This window comes from Triplophysa rosa, linkage group LG10 (genome assembly GCF_024868665.1).
Source record: "Triplophysa rosa linkage group LG10, Trosa_1v2, whole genome shotgun sequence".
Taxonomy (NCBI): Eukaryota; Metazoa; Chordata; class Actinopteri; order Cypriniformes; family Nemacheilidae; genus Triplophysa; species Triplophysa rosa.
The window spans coordinates 15,095,763-15,120,288 of record NC_079899.1 but is presented as its reverse complement, the minus strand read 5'-3'; the positions used below and the strand labels follow the sequence as shown (position 1 = coordinate 15,120,288).

Here is a 24,526-nt window from a genome sequence, read left to right as displayed (position 1 = left end):
GTATAAGGTTAAATTTCAAATATTAATGTGATGTAATATAAATCTTTTGTTATGTTGATAATCGATTAAAAAATATATATAATTATTATTTAATAAAAAATATTAATGAAATTCCAACATTGTGTACATGTGTGTGCATCTGTGTATTGATACTGTACATACTCATTAAATGGCAAGTCTTTCTATGCCAATGTATCATCAGCTAAAATTTCCTGATGGCGACAACCCCAGCTGCAACTTTTCATAACTGAGAGGCATATGTACAGTAAATGTAACTCGGACAAGTTCTGAGTCGAACTGCTGTTTGAGAACAGAATCTTTCTGAAGCCAGATACTTACTCAACGCGACAAAGTACTGGGCGGCACATATGCAAATAAGGATCTCGATGCGGAATATAAGAGCAGTGCGGATCCTCATCATGAGGGGATAAAGTTGGCTTCTTGATTAGTGGTGTGAAACTGGGATAAGTGCTGGAGAATAGAGGAATATTCCTGTACTCGGATGACACCAGTGTTCCGTGCTCCATGTTCACTTAGCATGGCATTCAAAGCTGGCTGCCAGCCTAATTAGCAGAGAGCTAATTTATTCCCAACAGTACTCATTTATGAAATAGAGAATATATGCTCATGCAAAGAAAGAAAAAGTCCTGCGATTCAAAGTACTATCACCATTCATGCTTCAAGCCTAGCTTTTAGTTCGAGAAGAAAATATACAAAAATACAGCATTATTGCTTTTGTTAATATTGAACACACACAGAAGACCATCCTCATGGGACTTGTTAATAATAGGTTTTAACATTCTTGTGCACGTGTCATCATGTTATGTCGTGTAATTGCATGTCGCACAACATTTTCCCCCGTAGGTCATAAGGAAATGATTGTGTGCAGCCAAACAATCATAACATCTTGTCTGTAAAAGTGCCATCTTCTGCATGCAGTTAAGACCCTTAATAATGATGGGAAGACAGAATGACTCAACTGAGATTTTAACAGTAAGTCCCCTAGGAATTTTCAAAGCCATTATGCCAAGCAGTCATTTAAACTACACTGTATTTCTTATTTTGCAAGCGCTCAGAAGGAAAGCAAGTCTAAGAAATTACCGCCTCCGTTCAGTTAGATCATTCTGTCATTGATGCATTTGTTCTTTTGCCATTTGACATCATAGAAATGAAGCAATATATTCTTAAAACTCTATACAATAACATCATCTCAGCACAGTCAATATGATACACAACTGTTATTAAAATGTGTACGCATTCAGGGGGATACAATACGTTGCAGTGTACAGTACATTTATTACCTGCGTCGGACTTCTGGTCCTTCCCGTTGCAATCTTTCTGCGAGTTGTTTGCATTTTTCCCTTACCTTGCATACACAATCGATTCCGTTTAAGCAAACGTCTTTTTCTGTTCTCCCCATATTGCTGAGAAATCGTTTTTGCGAATACACACTGTTGCCGACCGTCACCTGTCTAACAGCGCAAGTGTGCGATAACCTCCACGACTAGTCCATCAAGCCCTCATCCATCGGCAACATGTCAGCCGGAATTGGTTCAGTTTGGGAAACTCAGCCATGAAATTCAGAATGACAAAATGCGGTGGGCCCGGGCTCGCATCATTGCCTGAATAAAGTCGTGGGGAGGGTGAACTGTTGACCTCAGCTGTAAAAGATATTGTATTGCACGGAATGTAATCCACTAAGAGTGTGCAGGCTCTACGTGGTGTCATTTGGAGTGGGGGAAACAAAAAGTCAACGGGCCCCTTTTTCAGAAGGCTTTGGTTGAAAATAGCAGGTTTTTTTCTGTGTCCTGAAAAATGTACTTACTGGACATTTTTGGAGTGGTCCACTGCACACTCCCTTACAAAAAACTGTAATATATGGGAATATAGTGGAAAATATAATGCAGTATATATGAAATAATATCTATATGTTGGAACCAAGTGGTTACATTTTTCAATATGAAAAACAGCAATTTTCTATGTATTATTCAATATATTGTAATATTGGCAACGTATTATTCTATATAATTTTAAATATAAATGAAATGATTTAATATATTGCCATGTAATATACTGTATAGACAGTTTCATCAGACGCACGTGCACGGCCCGAAGTTAACTTCTGGTCTGTGTATGGTTATAACATTACAGTTTGTTTTATATTTAATTATATTAATATTAATTTATAGACCCCTTTTATGCTGACGTCACGCTTACGTCACGGCATTAGCTGATGGCAAAACAAAAGGAAAACTGGAGGCGGCCAATACAAACCAGCACAGATTCGGCTACATGAGGAGTTTAAATTATAATTTTGTTGTGCTGTCGAGTGCCACAATCGACAGAATACAGTCTCCAATTTGATATTTTAACACATACCTGCTGACATTGCCAGACAAAACACTGACGACAGCTGTAGTCAAACACAATAAAACAAGCGGACTGAACAGAAACAAACATAAAAAATGCACGCGTTTCACTTCATAACACATAAGATAAAAAACGACTGTCTTTTGTTGGTGATGATTTGGCTATGTCAAAAACTATCTCACATACGCCCACCTAATCAAAAACTGGGTAACAACAAGTTAGGTTGTTTTTCACGTAGCGTTAATTTTTGAACGCATAGGGTATGCTAGCTAACTTTGTTAGTTATACAACTAGCAGTTAACTATCAGACAGAAAATAAACAATGGAAACTGTTTGTCATCTCTTTTTCTTTAGTTGTCACAAGTAGGGTTGCACGGTGTACCGGTGCTACGGTAGCATCGCGATGCTAAAGCTTCAAAATACCCGCGATGCCTCTCTATTTTTGAAACGGTAGTATCGTAGGTAATGTTGCATATGCGCATTAATATTCATTTGAACACTTACATCTGCCTTTTTGCGGTGTTTATCCCCTAAATGAATGTGTGTTTTGAATGACTTGGACGAGAGAATGATTCAAATTGGCGATTTGAACGAGTTGGTTAAATGATTCACTAATTCAGTGGAAATTGACGCCACCTACTGGCCGTTTTAGTTCTGCATTTAAAGTAAGCCTAATATTTCCCTTTATAAAAACTGCTGTATCAATTAAATTTGTCCAACATTTGAATTAGTTCCTACGTGAAAAATGATCTAGTGTACTTTAGTATTTACTACAGTAAACTACTAAAACTCATAGATACTAGTGTTTTTGAGTCTTATCATAGTAAATATTTAAGTATACTACAGTATTTATAGTATTTACAAATGACTAAATGTAAATGTATTTGCTACAATTTATCCAATTACTACAGTTAATACAACAACATATTCTAGTGCAAAGTATAATACAGTTTACTATAGTAAATACAAAATGTTTAATCTAAATCTGTGTTTTTTGTATAGATTTGAATTATATGGCACAGCATCGTGATACTACTTGGTATCGAGATACTTCAGCTGGTATAGTATCGTAAGACATGTTTATGGTACCGTGACAACCCTAGTCACAAGTGCATTAGTATAAAGGGAGAGGGAACAGTGAGAAGGCTCATGTTATGTGTTTGTGAAAAAAACATCCAAGTAAATAAAAGAAGTTATCAAAATCTTGGATCTGCTCTCAAACGCTGGGGGTGTGTCCGCTGTTTCCGCTAAAGCCACGCCCACTCGCGTCACTCAACCAACGTCGAGTCCCCAGTGAATTATGTGAATAGGTTTTTTTGGAGGATTTGAATTCAAACACGCGCGAGTCAATGCGCAGTGATCCTCCTTCCATTCGCGTTTTTCTCCTCCATCCATGGCGTGAGATTTGTTTAGTTGGGCGTGTGCATGAGTGCTTACAACCCTGAGCTCGTGATTGAGCAGACACCTGATGCCAGGCGCTCTAGTGATAGGGAGGGCCCATGCATGCTCGGACAGTCCATTGCATCATCGATCCCCCGTTTTAGCCCCGCCCAAAAAATCCTGAACAGAGAATAGGTGAAAAACTGTTCAACTCCACAATTCAGTACTACATACTTCTGAGTCTTTGTAATGTGTTTCAGTAATACATTTCTAACATCTATAATGTGTTTGAAACAATTCTCAGAATTCTCTTTACCCGGACTTTAATACCCATGCCTTTGACAGCTTTCTCAAATTCTTGATTCTGATTGGTCAATAATTGCGCGATCAGATATTCTTTATTTATATTATGTTTTAAATTGTATAACAACTACAGTAAGCATACGTGCAAGTATTACATACAGTAAGTGAAGGAAATCTACATCTAGTCCCTTCAGATTGATCCAGTAAATCATTCCTACATCCCCGTGTTACGGGAAGGTGTTACATGATTGACAATACATTATAAATGTTCCAATTACAGCTCTGTATTATGGCTCACAGGTATTTGTAGAGGGGAGCAGTAGTCCACAGTGGCTGATTGTAAAGTAAAAAACGAAAGACAGAATGTGTGTGTGTCAAGCAACTGTGTGAATTTTGTGCATTAAGCTTTTTCCTTTAAGCGCTCATGACTCTCAGTGGATTTCAATAGAAATGCTGTGCACCAGCCTCAAAGATTCACCAAATCAGACAGAAAAACTGCAGACGCTGTGCAGATGCCACCGTCCTTCTGAGGACAACACATTTTATTTGATGATGTTCTCCTGAGGCTGTGCTCTGTTGGTGTGCATCATGGTGCATGTGCGAGCATTGGCTCGAAACACCATGAATCACAGATTCATGACAGGACACCCTCTTATGAGCGCCGTGAGTCAGCAGTTATTTCTTCTCTTGCTGCTTCACAACGTCTCTCTATAGCAGCCGTGGCACATCTTTAAAATTTTGTCGAACGGCACAAAAAATGACTGTTTTCGCTTTTTTCCAATTGTCTCTCGCATTTGCTGTCAATCACAGACAGCACGATTTCAAAGAAATCGATTTAGCAAAAACGTTCAAGACTGTTTATTTTAGCACAGTTGTATCACATTTTCAGTCCAATAAGTTCACAAATATGTAAAAAGCTGCCGTTTTTCTCAGAGCGTCGGGTTCTTCAGCGTATTGGTTTATCGACTGAATAGATGGCATTGTTAAACCAGGCTTTCTGATAAGAATATGCATTCTTTGCTTTTTTCAGATCCCCCTGCTGTGGAGCCAGCGTATACAGAGATTAGACAGGGTCTGGGTCGCCCGTTCTCGCTGAGCTGCAGGGTCTTACGTGCCCACCCCTCGAGGGTGCTAAAGTATGAATGGAAGTTGGGCACTCGACTGCTAACGATGGGCCAGTTGGACACCCGGGACGAGACGGAATATAACGTGAGGGCGCTCAACCGAGAGGGCTACGGCGCATACACCTGTGACATCACCAATGAAGCAGGAGCTGGCCGGTGTACTTTTCTTGTCACAGGTAAGACAAGTGAAAACTGATCTCACCGATCTCATTGTAGAAACATACACTACTGGTCAAAACTTTAGGATCACTTGAAAAAAGAATGTCTCATGATCTTAAAAATCTATTAATCGGAAAGTGTGTGTTTCAGTGTTTGAAATCACTTAATCATAATGAAATTGGGCCAACATATTAATTAATTTTATTAGAAAAATTTTTAAATGAATTATTTGGACTAAATTGAAATAAAATGCAGTCAATAAGAGTCCATCATAGATTAAAATTCCTTCAGTACCGTATAAGAAGCTTCCCAGATTGAGACCTCAAGAAACTGGATGATAAAATGTGAAGCGTACGATTCTAGTCAAAAGGTGGCTACTTTAAAGATGCTAAAATATAACATAGAGTTTATTTATTTTGGATGCTTTTAGTCACAACATAATTCCCACAGCTGCATTTGTTATTTCATGGTTTTGATGGGTTTAATATTATTCAAAACTGTGGGAAAATATGAATAAAGAGTGATCCTAAACTTTTGACCGGTAGTGTATATACATGTTTTTGTGGAGCAAGGATCAGAGACCTGATGCCAATATGCTGGATATCCCCCCCCAAAATAAAGCAGCTTTGGATGAAAGTGCCTGTAGGAGGAGAGCAAAATAAATTATCTTAGCAACTTTTTAAGGAAGGAGAAAATGTGTCCCCTGTCCCTTTTGTTGTTGACATCAAAGGCTGTGCTTCCAATCTAACAACCTACTTTTCAAATTGATATGTCCATTTGGTTAAAGCTAGTTAAATTAAACCGATAATTCACCCAAAAATGAAAATTCTGTCATCATTTACTCAACATTTTACATATTTTGAAGAATGTAGGTAACCGAACAACAGCAGTACACATTCGCTTCTATTGTATGGACACAAAGCAATGCAAGTCAATGGGTATTGCCGTTTTTTGGTTACCAACATTCTTCAGAATATCTTTTGCGTTCTACAATTGAAAGAAATTGCATAATTTTGGTATTTTGATGCCCATCGTGGTGTTGAAGCAAAACCAATTGAGAACTACTGGTCTACTGTGCAATACATTTGTACCATGACATATTCAAAGCCAATCCTAATAAACAACTGGGACACAAGAGATTCGTTTTCAAAGATCACATTTAATGATAGAAATACTGCTGAAGTGAAATAATATTTATTTGATTTATTGCCTATTAAGCAGATCTTCGTTTTTGCCATTGAAATATTCCTTATGCATACTTTGATGAAATGCACATCTCAACAACAACAAGCTCTTAACCAGGAGAACCACTTAACAAGAGAAAATACATATTTTGCATTACGGAAAGCTTTCACTAATGATTCACAAGCCACAAACGCCTTTCCTCTGAGATTCGAAGAAACACCATATCTGGGATACGCCGGGTGTCTGTTTTGGCACCGATAAATCCAGTCCACCATGTCACCTGGAACGTTCGGTTCAGGCCGCTAAGCAATTTCTCTTTGATTCGGTGCCATCACATAAGCAGGCCGATCTCATGCCTGCTACTGCACAAGACATTCGTGTTTAGAAATGGGAACTGCTAGCTTGTGATTCCGCCCTCCCCGCTGTTGAATATTCATGGCTGAAATCCCAGCTGGTTGATGAGGCATTCTGGACCAGAGGAGGATGTGGGAGAGATGAGATACCTGCTTTCTGATGCATAGGTTATTCTTGGGGATGTTCGCTCTTAATCATTTAATTTGCATTGACAATTTCCTTCTCTGTTCAGTAGGCATAAAAGAGGATTATTTCACTCATATCCACTCTCCTTGTATCTCACGCTCTCTCTCGTTCTCTTTCTCCCCCATACACTTCTGTAGGACATGCTGAAGGCCATTATTTTGCACAAACCATGCATCTGCGATGAGCCTCTGCTCGCTGTGATGCAGGAATGTGCCTCCACCCCTGCGCCTAGCTTGAAGGTCTCATTTATCGTTGTCATCATATGGGTTTTTATGATGCAAGCAAGTAAATCCCACGATGAGTCCATTTTATTGGAGGTTAAGCTTGTGGAATGTCGTACCATGAAAGCAGATTTGACAAAATCAAGGGATACAAAGGCAAAGCCGCAGAATGACAGACGAACGTCACACGGCCGCCGGGTTTTGTGTGGCGCCTGAACAAATGGCCGATGCATCAAATTGACATTTCACTTTGTCACAGCAATGCACAAAAGATAAATGCATTAGAAGATAAAATGCTGGAGTTTCCTTTGTCGCAGAATTCATTTCAGATGTAAACAGGACTGAGGAATGAAAATGGAGTGAGGTTGCCGGTTAACAAAGGAGGAGAAAGTTCAGAGTTGAGAGAATGCATTAGGTAACTGTTTTGTGTTCGAGACAGGAATTCACTATATTTGTCGTCGTGTTTGGTTTTTATAGACAAGTAGTAAAAAAAATGCTTGTCTACTGCATTTATTTTTTATAACAAGTTATATTATAAGCATAACAATTTGAATACCAAGTTAAAGTTGTTGAAATTCAAAATATGATATTTTCTTTAATGACATCGTGCCTGATTTACCAGTTTGTTGTGAACCTGGTAATCCGTCCCAAAGGAAATGTTATTGCTCTTTTGAAGCTTCAGAGAGTTCTTAGTTGTGTTTTATTGAACTATTCAGAGAGTTCTTAGTTGCGTTTTATTGAACTATCAACTTCTCAGCCTCAGATGTTTCTCCTAAAATTACTTGAGAAAAATTACAATAGAAGCAAATGAGACAATTGTTAAAATAAATGAAGATGGTAGTCAATGATGTCACAAAAATGTTAGTTGCTAACATTTTTCTGAACAAAGACATGTATACAGGTTTGGAACATGGGGTGGAGGGAATTCATGACAGAATGTTTATTGTATGCCTGTTTTACAAAAAAGATGAGAAAGCATCACAGAAGTAAACATTCTGGAAAGGAAAAACTGCTTTGTGTGTGTGTGTGTGTGTGTGTGTGCGTGCGTGCGTGCGTGCGTGCGTGCGTGCGTGCGTGCGTGCGTGCGTGCGTGCGTGCGTGCGTGCGTGCGTGCGTGCGTGTGTGTGTGTGTGTGTGTTTGTTTGCTTGTTAGCTAGCTGTCTAACTTCTTCAGAGTGACGCAGTTGCAAGGACAGCATAGTATGAGTTAGTTTAGTGGCGGAGTGATACAAACAGTCAGTGAAGCGGTTCAACAGTCAGTTCCCGTGGTGATCCTGGTGGAATATCGCATGGCTCTCAGCCAATCAGATTCGAGAACCAGAAAGAACTGTTGTATAAAGGAAGATATCCCTGCATGCTTTGAGAATGTTCCACAGAGCATCATAATATGTGCTTCAATTTAAGAAAGAAAAGCTGACCTTTTGTATAAAGTTAACAATTTTCATAAATGTGCTTGCAATTGATTATTGACCTAGAAATACTGCAGTAGCTTAAATATTTATTTTTCACGTCATAACTTTTTTGTTTTATTAACTTATTTTCAGGTTTCAATGAAAATATTCTCTATTTTTGAGTAGTCTTAGACATTTTGATCTTCCCGCACATACAAACATACAGTACGCGTACAATCTCACACATATTACGGATTAGTGTTTTTGAGACGAGCATACCGAGTCTACCGGATCAAAGGTTTGTGTTTAAAAGGATGTCTACATCTCATTTCTAGACTGCAGGGAAGTCGCTCTAAGAAGTCTTGGCTGTTTCAAATGTAGGCGCTTCTTGGTTTCATTTGCCAAGTGACAGCTGATTCATGCAGTACTGTCTCTCTCCATCTTAGGCTGATTTAAAAGTGATGTGTTTATGATGCTCCTGCTTTTTCTCTCCACCTTCACTCAAGCATTGATTCCCAGAGGAGTCAAATTTATCCCTAAGCCTTAAGCAGAGTAAACTCGATGGGCCCATTAGCATTGGCTGTAGATTTTTTCCCTCTTAATAAGCTGAGGATAAAATAAACGCCGTCCACAGTCCTTATCCCTGACCTGCAGGATCAGCAAATTTTCCCGACCACCTCGTTCTTCAGAGTATAAACTCTCAAAGACATTCCAACCAACCAAGTCGAGAACAGGGCTCCTGAATGAAATCGGATACATTTTTGTCCATGTTCTTCTCTGTGATAAAGTTGATCTTTGTAGTTAATGAGCTTACATTTAAAGCATGTGTTCATTTATACTTTAATTCTGCGAAAAAAAAAAAAATTTTCGATAGAGAGATGAGATCTCCTAATGGCTTTGCTTTGTGTTTCTGTCTCTTTGAACCACTGAGAATGTTCTTTCACCCATTTTTTACATGCAAAGCATTCTAATCACATCTAGAAAATCCACTAGCATTGCTTCAGTGCACCAGCCGCTTGACCTCCCGGTGTAAACAGCAGACTATTAATTCATGATTTCTAACCGTATACAGCGTAGTAGCATTGAGACAGTTTTCCATGAATTTTAGAGGAATCAAATATAATAATCAAGTATATTTGCTAAGCTGGGATTTAGTTCCACTGAGATCAAACATGCTTTTTGCTTGAATATAGAAAATGAATGTAAAAACGAATCCTTTTATTTCAAACCTTTCAAATGATTTATCTGACAGACCTTGTCTGGGAATCTTTAAATCTAGTGTTGGAAGGACAACTTCACTAAACACAATTTAGTTTACGGTGTACATATAGTGCACACGTACATATAGTGCAAACGACCTTAAACACGGGTTACCTGTGGCGCTTCTGTGTGATATGTCAGAGCACTGCCCAAAAAGCAGAATTTTCTTTAAAAGGAGTCTTTGTGTGTTTTCGTTAATCTTGACAGCGGTTATTCATCATCTCAAACCAAATGATGGAGAAGAACATTATATCCAGGCCTGTATCCAGAGGCGCAGCATAGACTGTGTTATTTTGGCATTTTAAAGAGCTGATTCAGGTTTCTAGCGGTGGAGTGATGCTGTACAGTCCCAACTAAGTATGGCAGATCGTGGCAATCTGCTGCATCTTCCACAACCATTGCACTCAGAACTGCCTGCCAGATGGGGAATTGCGCTGTGCAAATTGAGTTCGGCACAGATTTTTTTGTGCATGTTTGCGCTGTTACCCGATTTGCATAATTCCTATGGTGAATCGGATGCTAAGACAACGAAGACAGCATGTGCAAATAACAAACAGCGCTGTCAGCCGGCACATTTTGTTCTTTGCGAATTCTCCCAAGAATATTTCTGATGAAAAATCCACCTCCCAGCAAAGGAGGAATGAGGAATTTATAGCACGCTCCTAAATCCAACACAAGCCATGGAAATCTTCACATCTGACTGAAATGGTTTGTTTTGAATTATAAAACTGTATCAGAATATCAGACAGGACAAAACAAATCATTAAACAAATAATCTTGGATTTGCCCTTGTTTTGTGGCTATGAATTTTGATTCCGAATTCAGAGTAATAAATGTCGGTGTGGGTTTGTTGTTGTTTCAGGAAAAGCCTACGTGCCCGAGTTCTACTATGACACCTACAGCGCTCTGTGGCAGAACAAACCTCGCGTCTATGGCTTCAAACTCCAGTGGACTCAAATGAATCCCGGTGCGGTCGACCGTATCATGGCCTATCGACTTGGTATCAAACAGGTGAGTCAGGCTGGTCGCTTATTAAAAGGTTGCGGTGTCAGGTAGTTACCTAAAAAGAAGTTCTTGAACATTTTTCCTCTATGACTTTTAACAGTGGCATTTTGTAAATACTCTTTTAGTAAATGTTTTAAATAAAGTGAAAGTCTGGGTTGCTAACAATTTTACACATCGAAAAGTAAATCACAGTGCAGGTGGATAACAAACTTTAGGAATATACTACAGTAAACGGACAATAAATACACATATCTCATAATATAAAGAGTTGTTAGTCAAGTAGGATTTATATGAGTGCTGTCAAATCGATTAATCGCATTCATTTCGTCGATTCATCGAATCGATTCCATAATAAATGTTTGTGTTTATATAATATACAGTATATATTTGTTTGGTGTATTTATATAAAGGTGTGTGTATATATATATATATATACAGTAGTATATTGTATATACAGTATATACACAAACCTACATGTGTATATTATATTTACACTACGGCTGTTAAACAATTAATAACGATGAATCGCCTCCAGAATGTTTGTGTTTAAATAATATATGCCTGTGTACTGTGCAGCGTCGGCACCACGAGGGGGCACTAGGGGGCATGGCCCGGCCACTTCAGTCACTGTGCCCCCTCACTTTTTAAAATGATAAAAGACGAAATCATTTAAAAAAAAACTTTGGAGAATGAATTTGGTTTATATTTATTAAAGAAACAACAAGAGCAGAGGGTAAAAATCATTTATTTATTCGTTAACAGATTTTAAAGACATTGTCTTGTGCTGTACTTTCATGTGTTGTTAAAAACACAAGCTAAAGGGCTGCTTGCGTCCAGCGACAACGTTTCTGTATGCATTGCTTAACAAGAAATGGGCATTATTATGCAGACGGTGACAAGTGGAGATACAGCCTGTCTATCAGAAAGCAAGAGCTCGCTCTTTAGTGTTGTTATATTGATGCGATCGTTTTGTTAGACATAAAGCTCTACCGGGGGGAACAGTCCCCTGTATACTTTTTCTGTCACTTTTTATTTAAAGCCTGCTTAACATTTTTCTATATATTTTTTCTATATATGCGTCTAAATTAATAATCTTCATTTATTAACTTCCGCTGAATTTATGTAGGCTGATCGGTGTATTTCCAGTTCTTTTTGGCATACAACATTTGCTCTCCTCCAAGTTGATATAAAAATTAGCCTTTCAGTTTCAGTGTCTTTCATACAGTGTCTTTCATGTCTTTTAGTTCAGTTCAATTTATTAGCTTAGAAAAAGCTATGCGAAATATGCAATGCTGTCCTCGAAATGGTCATTTAGAATTGTTAAACTTCAAAACGGCAGCTCTCACTGGTTGAAAAGCTTTGTATCTACAACTCGCGGTATTGCGCACCCATAGGCAGGATTTAACTAGAGTTTTTATTGTGTTATAGTTAAAAATGTCTGGCTCTCAATGAAAAAGGCAGTGCGCGGCTGACTTGTGCGGACATGGATTTCTTCGCTCACTCGTTATGTGCGAATGTGCCGCTTTTACAAGTGTGATTTGGTTAGCCTACCAGGTTTTCCGCGATTATCTCTGATAAAAAAGTAAATTGTTAAAACTTAAACTTGAGAAGAAAACTGGGGCATGGCGGAGTGCCGCTTCTTATCACCAGAAGAGCCGCACACTGAAACAGAACAGAGCGAGACCTCAGCCTGTGCCGTGTCTCAACCTCGAATTGTCCAACCTGTCATCTTTTCCTACTGCAGGGCAAAATTTAGGCTATAATCTAAACCACATCGACAAAATAAACAGGTAGGATGATTTTACAATGCAAAATACCCTGTCAGATAGTCCTACCAGTTTAAAATGAACACATTAAATAAATTTACATCGTAAATACCCTGTCAGATTATCCTACCAGCATAAAAGAAACATGTATGATTAATTTACAGCGCAATACCAAGTACTAAATATGTAGGCCTAGAATGATTTAACAACGAAAATACACAATCAGATTCCCGTAGCAGTATAAAATAAACAAGTATGATTTTATAGCGCAAGAAAATGACGTAACATTGATGTGCGCATGCCTGGTAGGATATTCTGACGGGTAGGATGAAATTTCGTGACACCAGCCCATTCTAAACCCCTAAACCCTGCCCCCCCCCCACTAAACATAGCAGCCCCCTCACTTTGTGCACCCTGGCGCCGACTCTGGTACTGTGCATGTTTATTTTGTATTTAAAAACACATACACATACAAATACATGTATAGATTTTTTTGTCATGATTTTTATATTTTTCTTAAATATATACATGTATGTGTATGTGTTTATAAATACAAAATTAATATACACAGTACACAGACATATATTATGTAAACAAACTTTTATTCTGGATGCGATTAATATTAACAGTCTGATGATACAAATGATACATTATGTAAATTATATTTAGATATAAATTATATATACTATATATTTTTTTTTAAATAAATTGTATTATATTACATATATTTTTTTAAATATTTGTTATATATATACACATGTACAGTGTGTGTGTGCATTTATATATATATATATTATATAAACACAAAGGTTTTGGAATTGGTATATATGTTTGGGTAAGTATTGTCTTTTACAGCTACACAGCTTTTTACAGCTGTCTGTGAGAAAGACTACAAGCAGAGTTGTGCTCACATCAAATAGTCGTATATAGCTGTAATTATTTTGTCTTTTGTCTATGTTATTGAAAAAACATCTTTACTGTCTGTGTGTAGATTCCAGTCTAATGTTACATGTGCCATGTGAGCACAATATTGAGCAAGAAGAGAACATCATGCTTTGCAGGCTTCAACTGGCAACATCTTACAAACAGGATTAGTCAAGGAACATTATTAGGATTCATTTTATGGTTTCTGTTGATATAGTTCATGTCAGTGAAACAGATATGTTCTGTTTATTGAGTCTGGCTAATATTTGTCGAAGTGCTTTAGAGCTCTCAGATGCGCTGTAGCTACTGTTCTGCCTCGCCGCATGCGGTCACGCCGAACAGCGCTATTGTCAATTACGAGTCATCATCACTGTGTTTGTCACCCTCTCCTTCACACTTCCTCTGCTCAGCTGGAATGGCAGCGTCCACGGCCATTTATAATGACATCACATGGGGTGATTTATTTCTTGTCAGATTCGTCTTTGCTAATGGGTACCAACTGGTGCTCAAAGTCAACGTAAAATACACGTTACACGTTTTCGCATGCCATCCTGTTTCTGCGCCTTATATTTTTCTTGCTCATTTCCGTTTCAGCTCCCTCTGTCTGTTTCTCTCAGCCTTTTTTACAGTTTGCACCAATATCTGCAAATCGCTTGTCTTGAGGGATTGCATGATTAGTAATGTTTACAAGATAGTGGAACATATTTTAGCACTCCGGTTTTTATTCTCAAGGGATTGTTGAGTTGGAGATGAAGTTTGTATTTGAGTGGTAGCTCACGCATAATGTGTCCACATATGTTTTTGTTATCAACAATAACATTTTACGTTAAAATGCACAGTGAATATAAGAGGCCAATTTTAAAATAAATTTCTGTTTTTCTCAATTTTCTATTTATAGGTATGTTTAAGTAAAATGATCATTTTTGTTTCAGTCTGTAAATAACTAACAATATTTCAAATAAAAATATTGTTTCTATTTGCATTTATTTGCAGAAAATGAAAACTGGAGAAACTGGCAATTTAGTGTAATTCCCAAGGTTGTGGTCTTGACCGGTCTTGAAATAAAATCCCGAGACCACTTAGAGACCGAAGACAGTCGAGACCGAGACAAGACCAAGACCATGACCATCAAAAAAGGGTCTTGAGACCGGTCTCGAGTACAACAACACTAACTGAAGTAACCATATGAATGTTTTTGGTAATATAACTATGGCAGAAAATAGTAATCAATTCGCCAAAAAACATGGTTTCTCTGCTTTTACTATGATAAAACCAATGTTTGTTTGTGTATCAAATCTTGCTGTGGTTGATTTTGTGGTTCATTGTACTGTGACATACAACTAAAGCTTTATTTGCTGTTAAAAGAACAAACAAGCCCTCGTCCTGCCCAAACATACTGCTTTAATAAGCAATACATCAACACAGTACAGAAAAGTGTGATGGGTCTTTGCCATTTTTTCCTTTCTTTCATATCCCAGAATGCCCATGTAATGTAGCTATTGATTTCCTCCATTGGTTTTGCAAATGAACAATATGATGTATTCAGCTGGCTTTCTATAAAATATTACAGGCTTATATGGCAATGACTATCTATTACAGACCTCGTTCGGCATTATTCACCACCAGCATGTGTCACATCTCGACTCCGTTTATCGCAACTATTTGATTCATCAACGTTAAAAGAGAAATAACAGCACGCGCATTATTTGCACTACAGAGAAGAGTCATTGTGCCATCCTTGATGACTTAGCAACAGAAAGCACACCTGGCACTGCAAAGAGAGAGAGAAAGTCAAAAACAAGAGAAGGGGGCAGAAAACTAATTAACAGCTGTGTCCGGTGGGACGACGCTGCTGCAATAAGATAAGCTTTACAGGAGAAATCAAGGATGGGACCCCGGTGAACAGAGGTTAGCTGTGTGAAGTGATTGCGCGGGTGTCTCTCTGTGTGTGTGTGTGTGTGTGTGTGTGTGTGTGTGTGTGTGTGTGTGTGTGTGTGTGTGTGTGTGTGTGTGTGTGCGTGTGTGTGAAAGCGCGGGTGGGTGGTGATTGACTCATCCGTTCTGATCATGATGGAGTGGTCTGGCCCCTTCATTAATGCCTTATATTCTCTCTGCATAGCCCCTGCACATCTTTTTTGTTCGCCAAGTGTTGTTCCGCAGTTTATTTGTTCTGTTAAACACGGCACTTTTCCTCCTACGTGCTCATCCATCATGTCGTTTCGCCCGGTCACCTGTCGACGTGAGCGCTTTGGAACATTTCAAACTCCGGCTGCGTTTTGTGGGCTCTTCAGCATTTTTGGCTGGTGACATTTTCAGGACGCAACAGGCAGGGACGGGCAGTTTTACAGCAGGGGTCTGGCGTGTTTATGAATCCCACAGGGATGAGATTGCTTACCCTTGGTTTTTATAGCCTTTATGTACTATGCGAACACACTTGGGGCCTTGAGAGCACACAGTGGTTAAAATGAACCCACGGATAAGAAAAATTGCAAATGAGATATCGCAGTCTTTTCTTTCAGACAGCAATGAATATTAGACAGCGTCCACCGGCTCCTGAGAAAACATGTTTCTCGATCATAAATGTAATTGCGTAATTGATATCCAACAAAAAATGGCTGAATAACTGTAATATTCTATTGCACTGCACAAAATATGAGAAAACTTCTGTTACAGATTGTACGCAGCACATAGCCTGAGAGCGCATGGAACTCACAGGGCAATTCTCTTTGCTGTATATTAGATAAGATATATTGCATGTGGCAACATCTAGTCCACAACATCAAAGAGTTTGTTGAGTCTTATTTCTGGAGGCATCCAGGAGCGAAAGAATCAGCAACAGACTCTAATGTCCTTTATGTTAATTCCACTACACTGCAGTAGTAAACCTGTGGATTCTGCATAATAACGGTAATATGGCTCACAACAGGCGATGTGAAGTCCGACAGGGATTGTCTTCATTCACTGTTTAATGCAGTGGAGCTTTAAATTAGTAAAATTATGAGACAACATGTTTTAGAGAAGGTTTTACTGTGTTGACTGTCAGCGTGGTAAAGCACAGCGTGCAAACGCACTATAAACTGCGTGTTATAGTTATTTGGGAATTGTGGCTCTGTTTGAAAGCACCATCGCAAAAAGTATTAAACTTAGACAATTAGACTTATCGACTGATCAATTGTTGCATGACGTTGTGGGATATTACTGTATGTCAATACTTTTTTTCTCATTAGAGCATGTCTAATTTTATTTCTTCTAAATCAGTTTAACATGAAACATAAGAGAGTTGTTATTCAGTGAAATGTTCGCTTAAAGGCACAGTTCACCCAAAAATGAACATTCTGTCTCCATTTACTCACCCTCAAGTTGTTCCAAATCTATATAAATGTCTTTGTTCTGATGAACACAAAGAAAGATATTTGGAAGAAGGCTTGTAACTTAACCAAACAGTTCTTGGCCACCGATGATTAGCATAGTAGAAAAAAATTCTTTATAAATGTCTTTGTTCTGTTAAACACAAAAGAAGATATTTTGAAGAATGTAGGCAAACAGTTCTGGGGCACTTTTGACTACCATTGTAATTTTTCCCACTATGGTAGTCAATGGTGGCCAAGAACTGTTTGGATACAAGCATTCTTCCAAATATCTTTCTCTGTGTTTATCAGATTTAAAACAACTCAAGGGTGAGTAAATGATGACAGAATGCATTAGCTAGCAATGAACAATTCTATATAACAATTAATCTTTGTTAATGTTAGTTAATGTCTCAAACTTTTATTTATTTTATTTTATTATTTATTTTTATTTTATTTAACACTAAACCAAGACAAAAAGACTTTGTTTAAAACGTGTTAAAATCACATACCACAAAATATTTATTTATATTTAACACATCCTTTTTGAGAGTGCTGAGTTCTTCAAGCTTGTTTTGATCTTGTTGCCTATTTTTCCTTATTATTCAAAACTTGCCAGGTGTTCAAAAATCATGATTTTTGTCATACTGCTAAAGCTTTTATTCTGCACAGAAGTTCTGACCTAAGGTCATCTATCCATTTAAATTTAGACTTGAAGGGTTATTAAAGACGGTACAGGGTCTCAGATCAGTGCTGAAGGGCAACACATAACTATAGTTATGAACAGCCCTAACGTTTCAATGACCTAATATTTCACTATATTGCCTACTTATTTAAAATTAACGGGCCCTTTCAACATTTTTCCTGGGCTTATGCTGCTTAACAGACTGCTGTAAAAGTCATCTTAACTTAGGTGGCATACTTTAAGGTTATGACTCTGCAGTGCCTGAAGTCGGTTGAGCGTTGCATTTGCAGAATGTGATGTAACACTTTTTACAAAACATTTTATAATGATTCATTTTTTATTTAAAGGGAGTTTTTGGTAATGGGTTTTAAATCTCTTTAATGAGATTGTTTTTAGCGCTATCTTTAACTCCCAGGCTAGAAAATGAATGGAAGCATTTTTCCAACAGCAGTTTCCATTCAACATTGTTAAGTTTTTTAGGCATGTTAAAGACATTTGGACATAAAGCTTCCAAATCCATGTTATAGAATCTTAATTCCTTTGAATTCCATATAGAAGTCATAAACCAAATTTGGCTCAAAGTGCATGAGATGTTTTTCTGGAAAATACTCATATTGTTTGTCGTTTTCAAATCCTCTGTTGTTGTTTTTCCTCACGTTCCTGAAATCCAGTTTAGGAGTCTAGCAGTTTCAAACAAGCTCATGGAATGGATGATTCACAACTGTTCACTTAATCACAAGTTAACAGTGTGTATCAGTCAGTGAACAATATAAAAGCGCGTGAAGCGCGTGCAGGTTGACAGGTCACCTCATCTGACTGCTCGGCCTTCGGATTTGCCCCCAAGATGCTGTTGTAGAGTGTTTGAAATTGCATTCATGCTGTAACTGTGTCATCATATTTCTGCAATATTTCAACAGCATTGTTAGAATCTCTCTATTGATCACACTTTCTGTGCAGTGCAGAGATGAAGCCTTTTACCCTGGGGTACTTCAGGGATTTTGTTCTGCATTACTTTCCCCCTCTTACTTTAAAGTGTTAAATGTACCTAAACCTAAAGTTTTACATGAACTAGGTACAGTTGTACAAAAGGAATCTGGATTTTATGTTTCTGTATATTCAGAGTTTGATGCGCAGAGTCAAGTTAATTTATAGGCTGACTTACTGTTACACCGGTAAACACTGAGGCTTTGAGACACGTTCAAAGCATTGCTTTGTGCTTTTGAGCCATCCAACATATCAACATCTGGCTCAGCCAATGACACGGGGGGGCAGGACTAATTGTCATGTCTAATTTTACACTTTTAAAGCAAATCTAACATAATAAAATTAGTGATAGATTGCTAGCAGTTTTTATTAAAACATTAAAGGATGTTACATCATCTGCAGTACTGTCAGGAAATAACTGAGCTATGCTATCCAGCCCAATCAAAATATACTATAAGTACATTGTGCAATTCTATGTTAATAGCATACGAAATTCATGGAAATAAATGTCATAATAAATTCTAGCTTGAGTCTGACGGCATGTGGAATCCCATGTCAGGGCAACCCTCCTCCTTAAATCCCTTCTGCATAGTCATAAAAAGCGGTCTCAGTAGTGAACTCAGCGGGACGCACTTATCAGATCTCTCTCCCACGCGACTTCCTCTTTTCCCCTTTAGTCTCAAACCCCATACCGCTCACCATCGTAATCCCCGCACACACACATGCACTGACACGCTTGCATTCTAATACATCATCAAGGCTTTTGCACACTTATAAAATAACAGATTTAACAACACATTTTTGCACTTCCAGGCATACCGTTGCATGCACTATTGCTAACGGACATCTTTTAACATGAATTGTGTATTCAAAAGAACATTGTGTTAGGATACAGCTCCACTTTTATGATACTATAACAGGCAATAACAATATTAATCTCCATTGCATTGGAGGATTTGTGAAGGTACAGTACTAGCCACACACAGCAGCTCTTTGCAGTCATCAAATTGTCCTGTAGGCTAATTCGAACACTTCACTGCACGGCCGTTCAGTGGAAAGATGTTATTTACATTACACCAAATAAGACACCTTAAAGTACAATGTCCTTCGGCCAACACGTGGGCTGTATAGGTAACATAAAACCTTATTTACAAACGAAAGCTTTTCGCTATTATCATGCATTATAAGAAAATAAGTCTTGTGTGAAGTCTTTTTACTGGGGGCACGCTGGAGCGGTTAAAGTAATGCAAGTGATTCATGGTTTGTGTACTCGGGTGTGTGTGTATGCGCCATGCTCGTGTAGGAATATTGACTACGTTTGGCTGCAGATTGAGGCCTGCCGCTTTAATTTATAAGTACCCATAGTTTTCAAAGTATCATTTATTTCACCAGCCGCACATTGTGAGCAACCAGTAGTAGTAATTGTGTACTAATTTAAGCCTCGAGATCTTTACTGCAACATCACACAGTAACCGTTCTTGGTTTATTTAGAATTAGTGCTTCAGTAAGTGACTCGGATGGTAATGTGAATGAATGACCCGTTTTAGACAAATGAGTCTATCTGTTACTCATTTGTGAGTCGTTTTAATCAATTCGTTAAACAGAAAGATTCATTCATCCATTCTCTCTATTCACATTCAATTTAGACTACAAACTCTTGTTTAAACCCCACTGAAACTCTTTGACAAGTTAACACAACCGAAACAACATAAAAATCATTTGGTTTGGTGTGTTTTTTAAAGAACTGCTTCTGAATAAGAACCTGTTATTGATTCCTAGCTCTACCGGCAAAATATCAACAGGGGATTCACAGTCTTATGATTGAAAAATGCATTAAAAATGCAGCAGATACGAACTGACATTACATGCAAATGGAGAGCATCAATGAAATGCCAGTTTTTATTGCTCGACTACATTTCCATCTGTCGATTAGATAATAGGTAGAAGAGAGCAGAGGTTTATATTTAGTGACTGCATCTTATATACAGTAATATAACTCGCAATACAGAGCTAACAATGCTTCAGTGGACATTTGCATATTTCACAATAAAGATTTAAAGCTAGGTGGGAAGTTTTTTTTTTTTTTTACCTTAAACCTGTCTCTCATGCGTAGATGCAGAGAGAGGATTAAGCTTTGTCAGGTAGACGCACTTAGATTTGCATTGCATTTCTGTGAAGCCTGCTGTTGTAATATAGACCTTTGAACTTATCCACATTTTTGAGAAAAGTTTTGGGTCTTTACCTTTAACCTTGTTCATATTGGAGCTGGCTGTTCCGATAATTAGATTCTATAAGATCAGTATATTAACTCTTGCAAATTGTTCTTTTATTAACTTTCTTAGGTTGGCCCCAAGTATGCACTGAGAACAAAATCATCATAATTTGCTTTAATTGCCATGTTTTGAATTGCAAATCGGCAGTTTTTTTCCTAAGATATCTTCGATCAAATACTAATGAGGTTCTTATTTACACAAAATATAATTTCCTTTGTCCCATGTGGAGTCGTGGTGCCTCAGCGCACAAAAAAGTGTTTAGGTTGGAATTTGCATGAGGGCAGAATGTCTTGTTCTTTTCATATCACCCCCTCCCTCGTCCCCCATGCCCAACCCCTTCTCTGCCCGTCTTTATACAACAAGATTTGCTGAACGATGTCATGAATGAGAAGTGAGCCCAGTTGCCATAGCAACAAGCCATTTTACCTCCGACCGGCAACATATATTACAATGCTGGACAAAAAAAGGTAGAACAAAACGAGGCAGAAGTACTTAGATGAGAGGAGGCGAAGGGAGAAGTTTTTCCAGTGTGTTTTATACTAGAATCACAAAAACAGCTGTTATCTGGTGACTGGAGCACACTGCCTTATATAACCATTATTTGACCTTTTTTTATATTTGTAAGAATATGTTGAATGTTAATATTCCAATCTGGGATTAAAATGTAGCCTAATTTTCCTTCGATGTGCATGTAAATTTAGCATCTCCGCCGCTTACATGGAATTTGTTTTCCTGCGTTCGCAACTGGATTACTGAGCGAGCTGCACTTCAAAGGTTAACACACATTTGTTTTTTTAATTAACCTCTACGTTCTGAGAATAATGTTTCTCTGATTTCAGACCAAAAAGAAGAGGCCTGAATTCATCTCTCTGATGCTGGTATTTGAATAAAGGTCATGTTCAGAAGAACGGAAATGTCAGGATTGTACATAATGCAGAATGCCCAAAATGCACATAGTGTCGTAATTGTGCACAATTGGATTCGTAATCAAAATTTGTTGCCAGAACTGCAGCACTCCGAGATTTGCCGAAAGCGGGAAATATATGCCACAGATGGTTCACTGAGGAAAAACCAGGAGGGAAACTCGAGCCCGTATTCCGAATTCTCAAACTATGATAATGAGAAGCTGATGAAAGTTACATTATAAAAATATAATACTGTTCCTCTCGCGAGTGACCTCAGAGGACGCCTTTGGCGTCATGTCTCTGCAGATTGTGAAACTTTGCTTTTCCTTCTGCTGCTGGCATATTTGCCACATGTGCCTCGGAGAAGAGTTGTGATGAAGCCTGTCGCTATGTGTTATCTAGGCTAGCAGAATAGATTCGAGTCAGGAAGAGTGGTATCATGAGCTCTGTCGTTTCGCCAAATGATGCTCTTGTAAGTTTAATCAAACAGTCAAAAACTATGAGAGCTGCATTTACAGGAACAGCTTACCCACAAATGAATATTGCATTGTTTACTCACCTCCATGTCATTCCGAACCCCTAGGAGTTTCTTTTTAAATAAACTATAGCCATACCCAAAACCACACAGGTTTGATCGAGCAGAAGTGCATGTAAATGATGACATTTTTCATTTGATTTCAACCATTACCATTAGACCTCTTAATATAGTGTCCGCTACAGTTATCGCACAAGAACTATTGAATTCCTTTGGCAAGAATTCATTTTTCTGATGTATACAATCAGCCAAGGTCACTAGCATCACAAAATATGTTTCACATTCCACAGTCTTGGATATTATATCAACAGCACCAAGTGTAACGTCAAAACCGGTTCCTTCTCCAAGGTTGTTTTGTCAGTCGGTGTGCTTTTCACACTCTCCACCGGCGCGAGGGCCTTACCCTTCAATATCCCCTCACATCCACAACAAGGTTTGAAGTGTCTCACTCAAGGATGTGTTAAGATTTGAGTGCTGTGTTGGATGAAATAGAAGGTCCCTGGAGCTCTGCACGCTGAACCGCAAGACAAAACTTCTTTAATGAAATCACACCTAAATGCAAAGCTGAAGGATGCTCCGAGTCAAGTGTCTAAAAAATCTTGACTTTGGGCTTTTTCGTTTACGTTTTGTTTGAAAAAGGTTCACAGGCCTTTTTATCAGGGTATGAAAATAATTCACATTGATTCTCTTCAGTGGGGTTTAATTGGGTTTTGGGCTCAGCCGCTTTACATAGATAAGATCAAGTGCCGCTTTAAGCGCCCTGCGATGATGCCGCTTTATAATGCATCGATTTGTGTGTGTGTGTTACAAAATGAGCAGAAATGTTGAAATAAGTTGTTGATGTATGATACATGGCAAGAATAAGGTGCTTTGGGGGAAGAAAGGTCTATCTTTTCTGATATGTGCCCGCATCAATGCTTTTCCCTGTACTGCAGGCATGGAATTAGAAATCTCACAGAAGCAATAAACAGTAATTGGATTTGGCGATGGAAATCTTGTTACCAAGAGAGAGAGAGACCCTGATGGGAACGCTGGCTTCTCAGGGCAATAGCTGCCACCCGCCACCCCACTGCTTTAACCAATCATCTTGTATTTCAATCCAGCGAGACCTGTAGTGGCAAGACTGTCTGCCAGGAGAGTCCATGTACGCCTGTCACTCAGCAGAGCTCCAAGACAATGTTAATGTGGCCAAGATCAACAACCATTACGAAACAGTATTGTGTATCCACAGCCTGATAGTTGTCACATGGCAAAAGTTCAGGGTTGCAAATGTTCACAATTTCGTACGCCAATTCCTTCGTACGCCAAACTCTGCAATGCCCATAAGAGCTACACAATCCGTGTTTTGCTGAATGCTCCTGTGTATCATTTCTGAACCACTAGCAAAACCAAACAGAACTGCAAATGTAATCATTAAATTATAAGTTTTACATTTTAAACAAACTCCCACACAGTTGGTCAGACAAACAGGGAGTGAAGTGGGAGTGTTGGGCCGCTCATACAAACAAATCAAGGTTCCGTCAAAGATAATAGATATTAAAGGGATAGTTCAGCCAAAAATGAAAATTCTGTCATGAATTACTCATTCTCTTGTTGTTCCAACCCTGTATAAATTTCTTTGTTTGGTTGAACACAGAGAAAGATAATTGGACGAATGCTTGTAACCAAACATTCCTTGGACCCCATTGACTATCATAGTAGGTAAAATATTTAAGCTTAGCAAACCAAAGTTATGGTATAGTTCATGTCAGGGTTAATGTTTGATCAGAAATATGCTATGTAATTGTGATTTTTAGCAACGATTTTAGAAATATCTGCCTGTTATCTTGCTATGACGTATATAGAGGCGTGGCAAACATGGCCGCCGAGTGGCGTGACTTCCTTAAATTAACTTTAGTTCGGTTTAGTGCTGCTAATGCGTAAGTTTAACCAAACTTCTTCCAAAACAGCTTTTTGTATTTACCCCACTGAGAATTTCGAAAGTTTTAACATAAATAATTGTAATGAAAGATGAATGAGGTCTTTTAGTCGCTACAAGAAAAATGAAAGCCCAGAGCATTCTCCAACACGGAGGACAAACTTTCCGATTCTCTGTTTGTCATTAAAATGCTCATTTTGGTTTGTTTACTACCCAGCAGTATGGAAATTCAGCGAGGTTTTTTATACAGT

General features: G+C 38.3%; 1 protein-coding gene across 2 annotated transcripts in view; it reads left to right on the top strand.

Annotated features, from left to right (window-relative positions):
- mdga2a (MAM domain containing glycosylphosphatidylinositol anchor 2a) overlaps positions 1-24,526 on the top strand; it is a 151,107-nt gene that overhangs the window by 99,294 nt on the left and 27,287 nt on the right. For both annotated transcript variants that reach the window (XM_057343597.1, XM_057343595.1), the window contains 2 exons: positions 5,084-5,353; positions 10,796-10,944. In XM_057343597.1, coding sequence (XP_057199580.1) covers positions 5,084-5,353; positions 10,796-10,944 — 419 coding nt within the window. The remainder of the gene's footprint in view (positions 1-5,083; positions 5,354-10,795; positions 10,945-24,526) is intronic.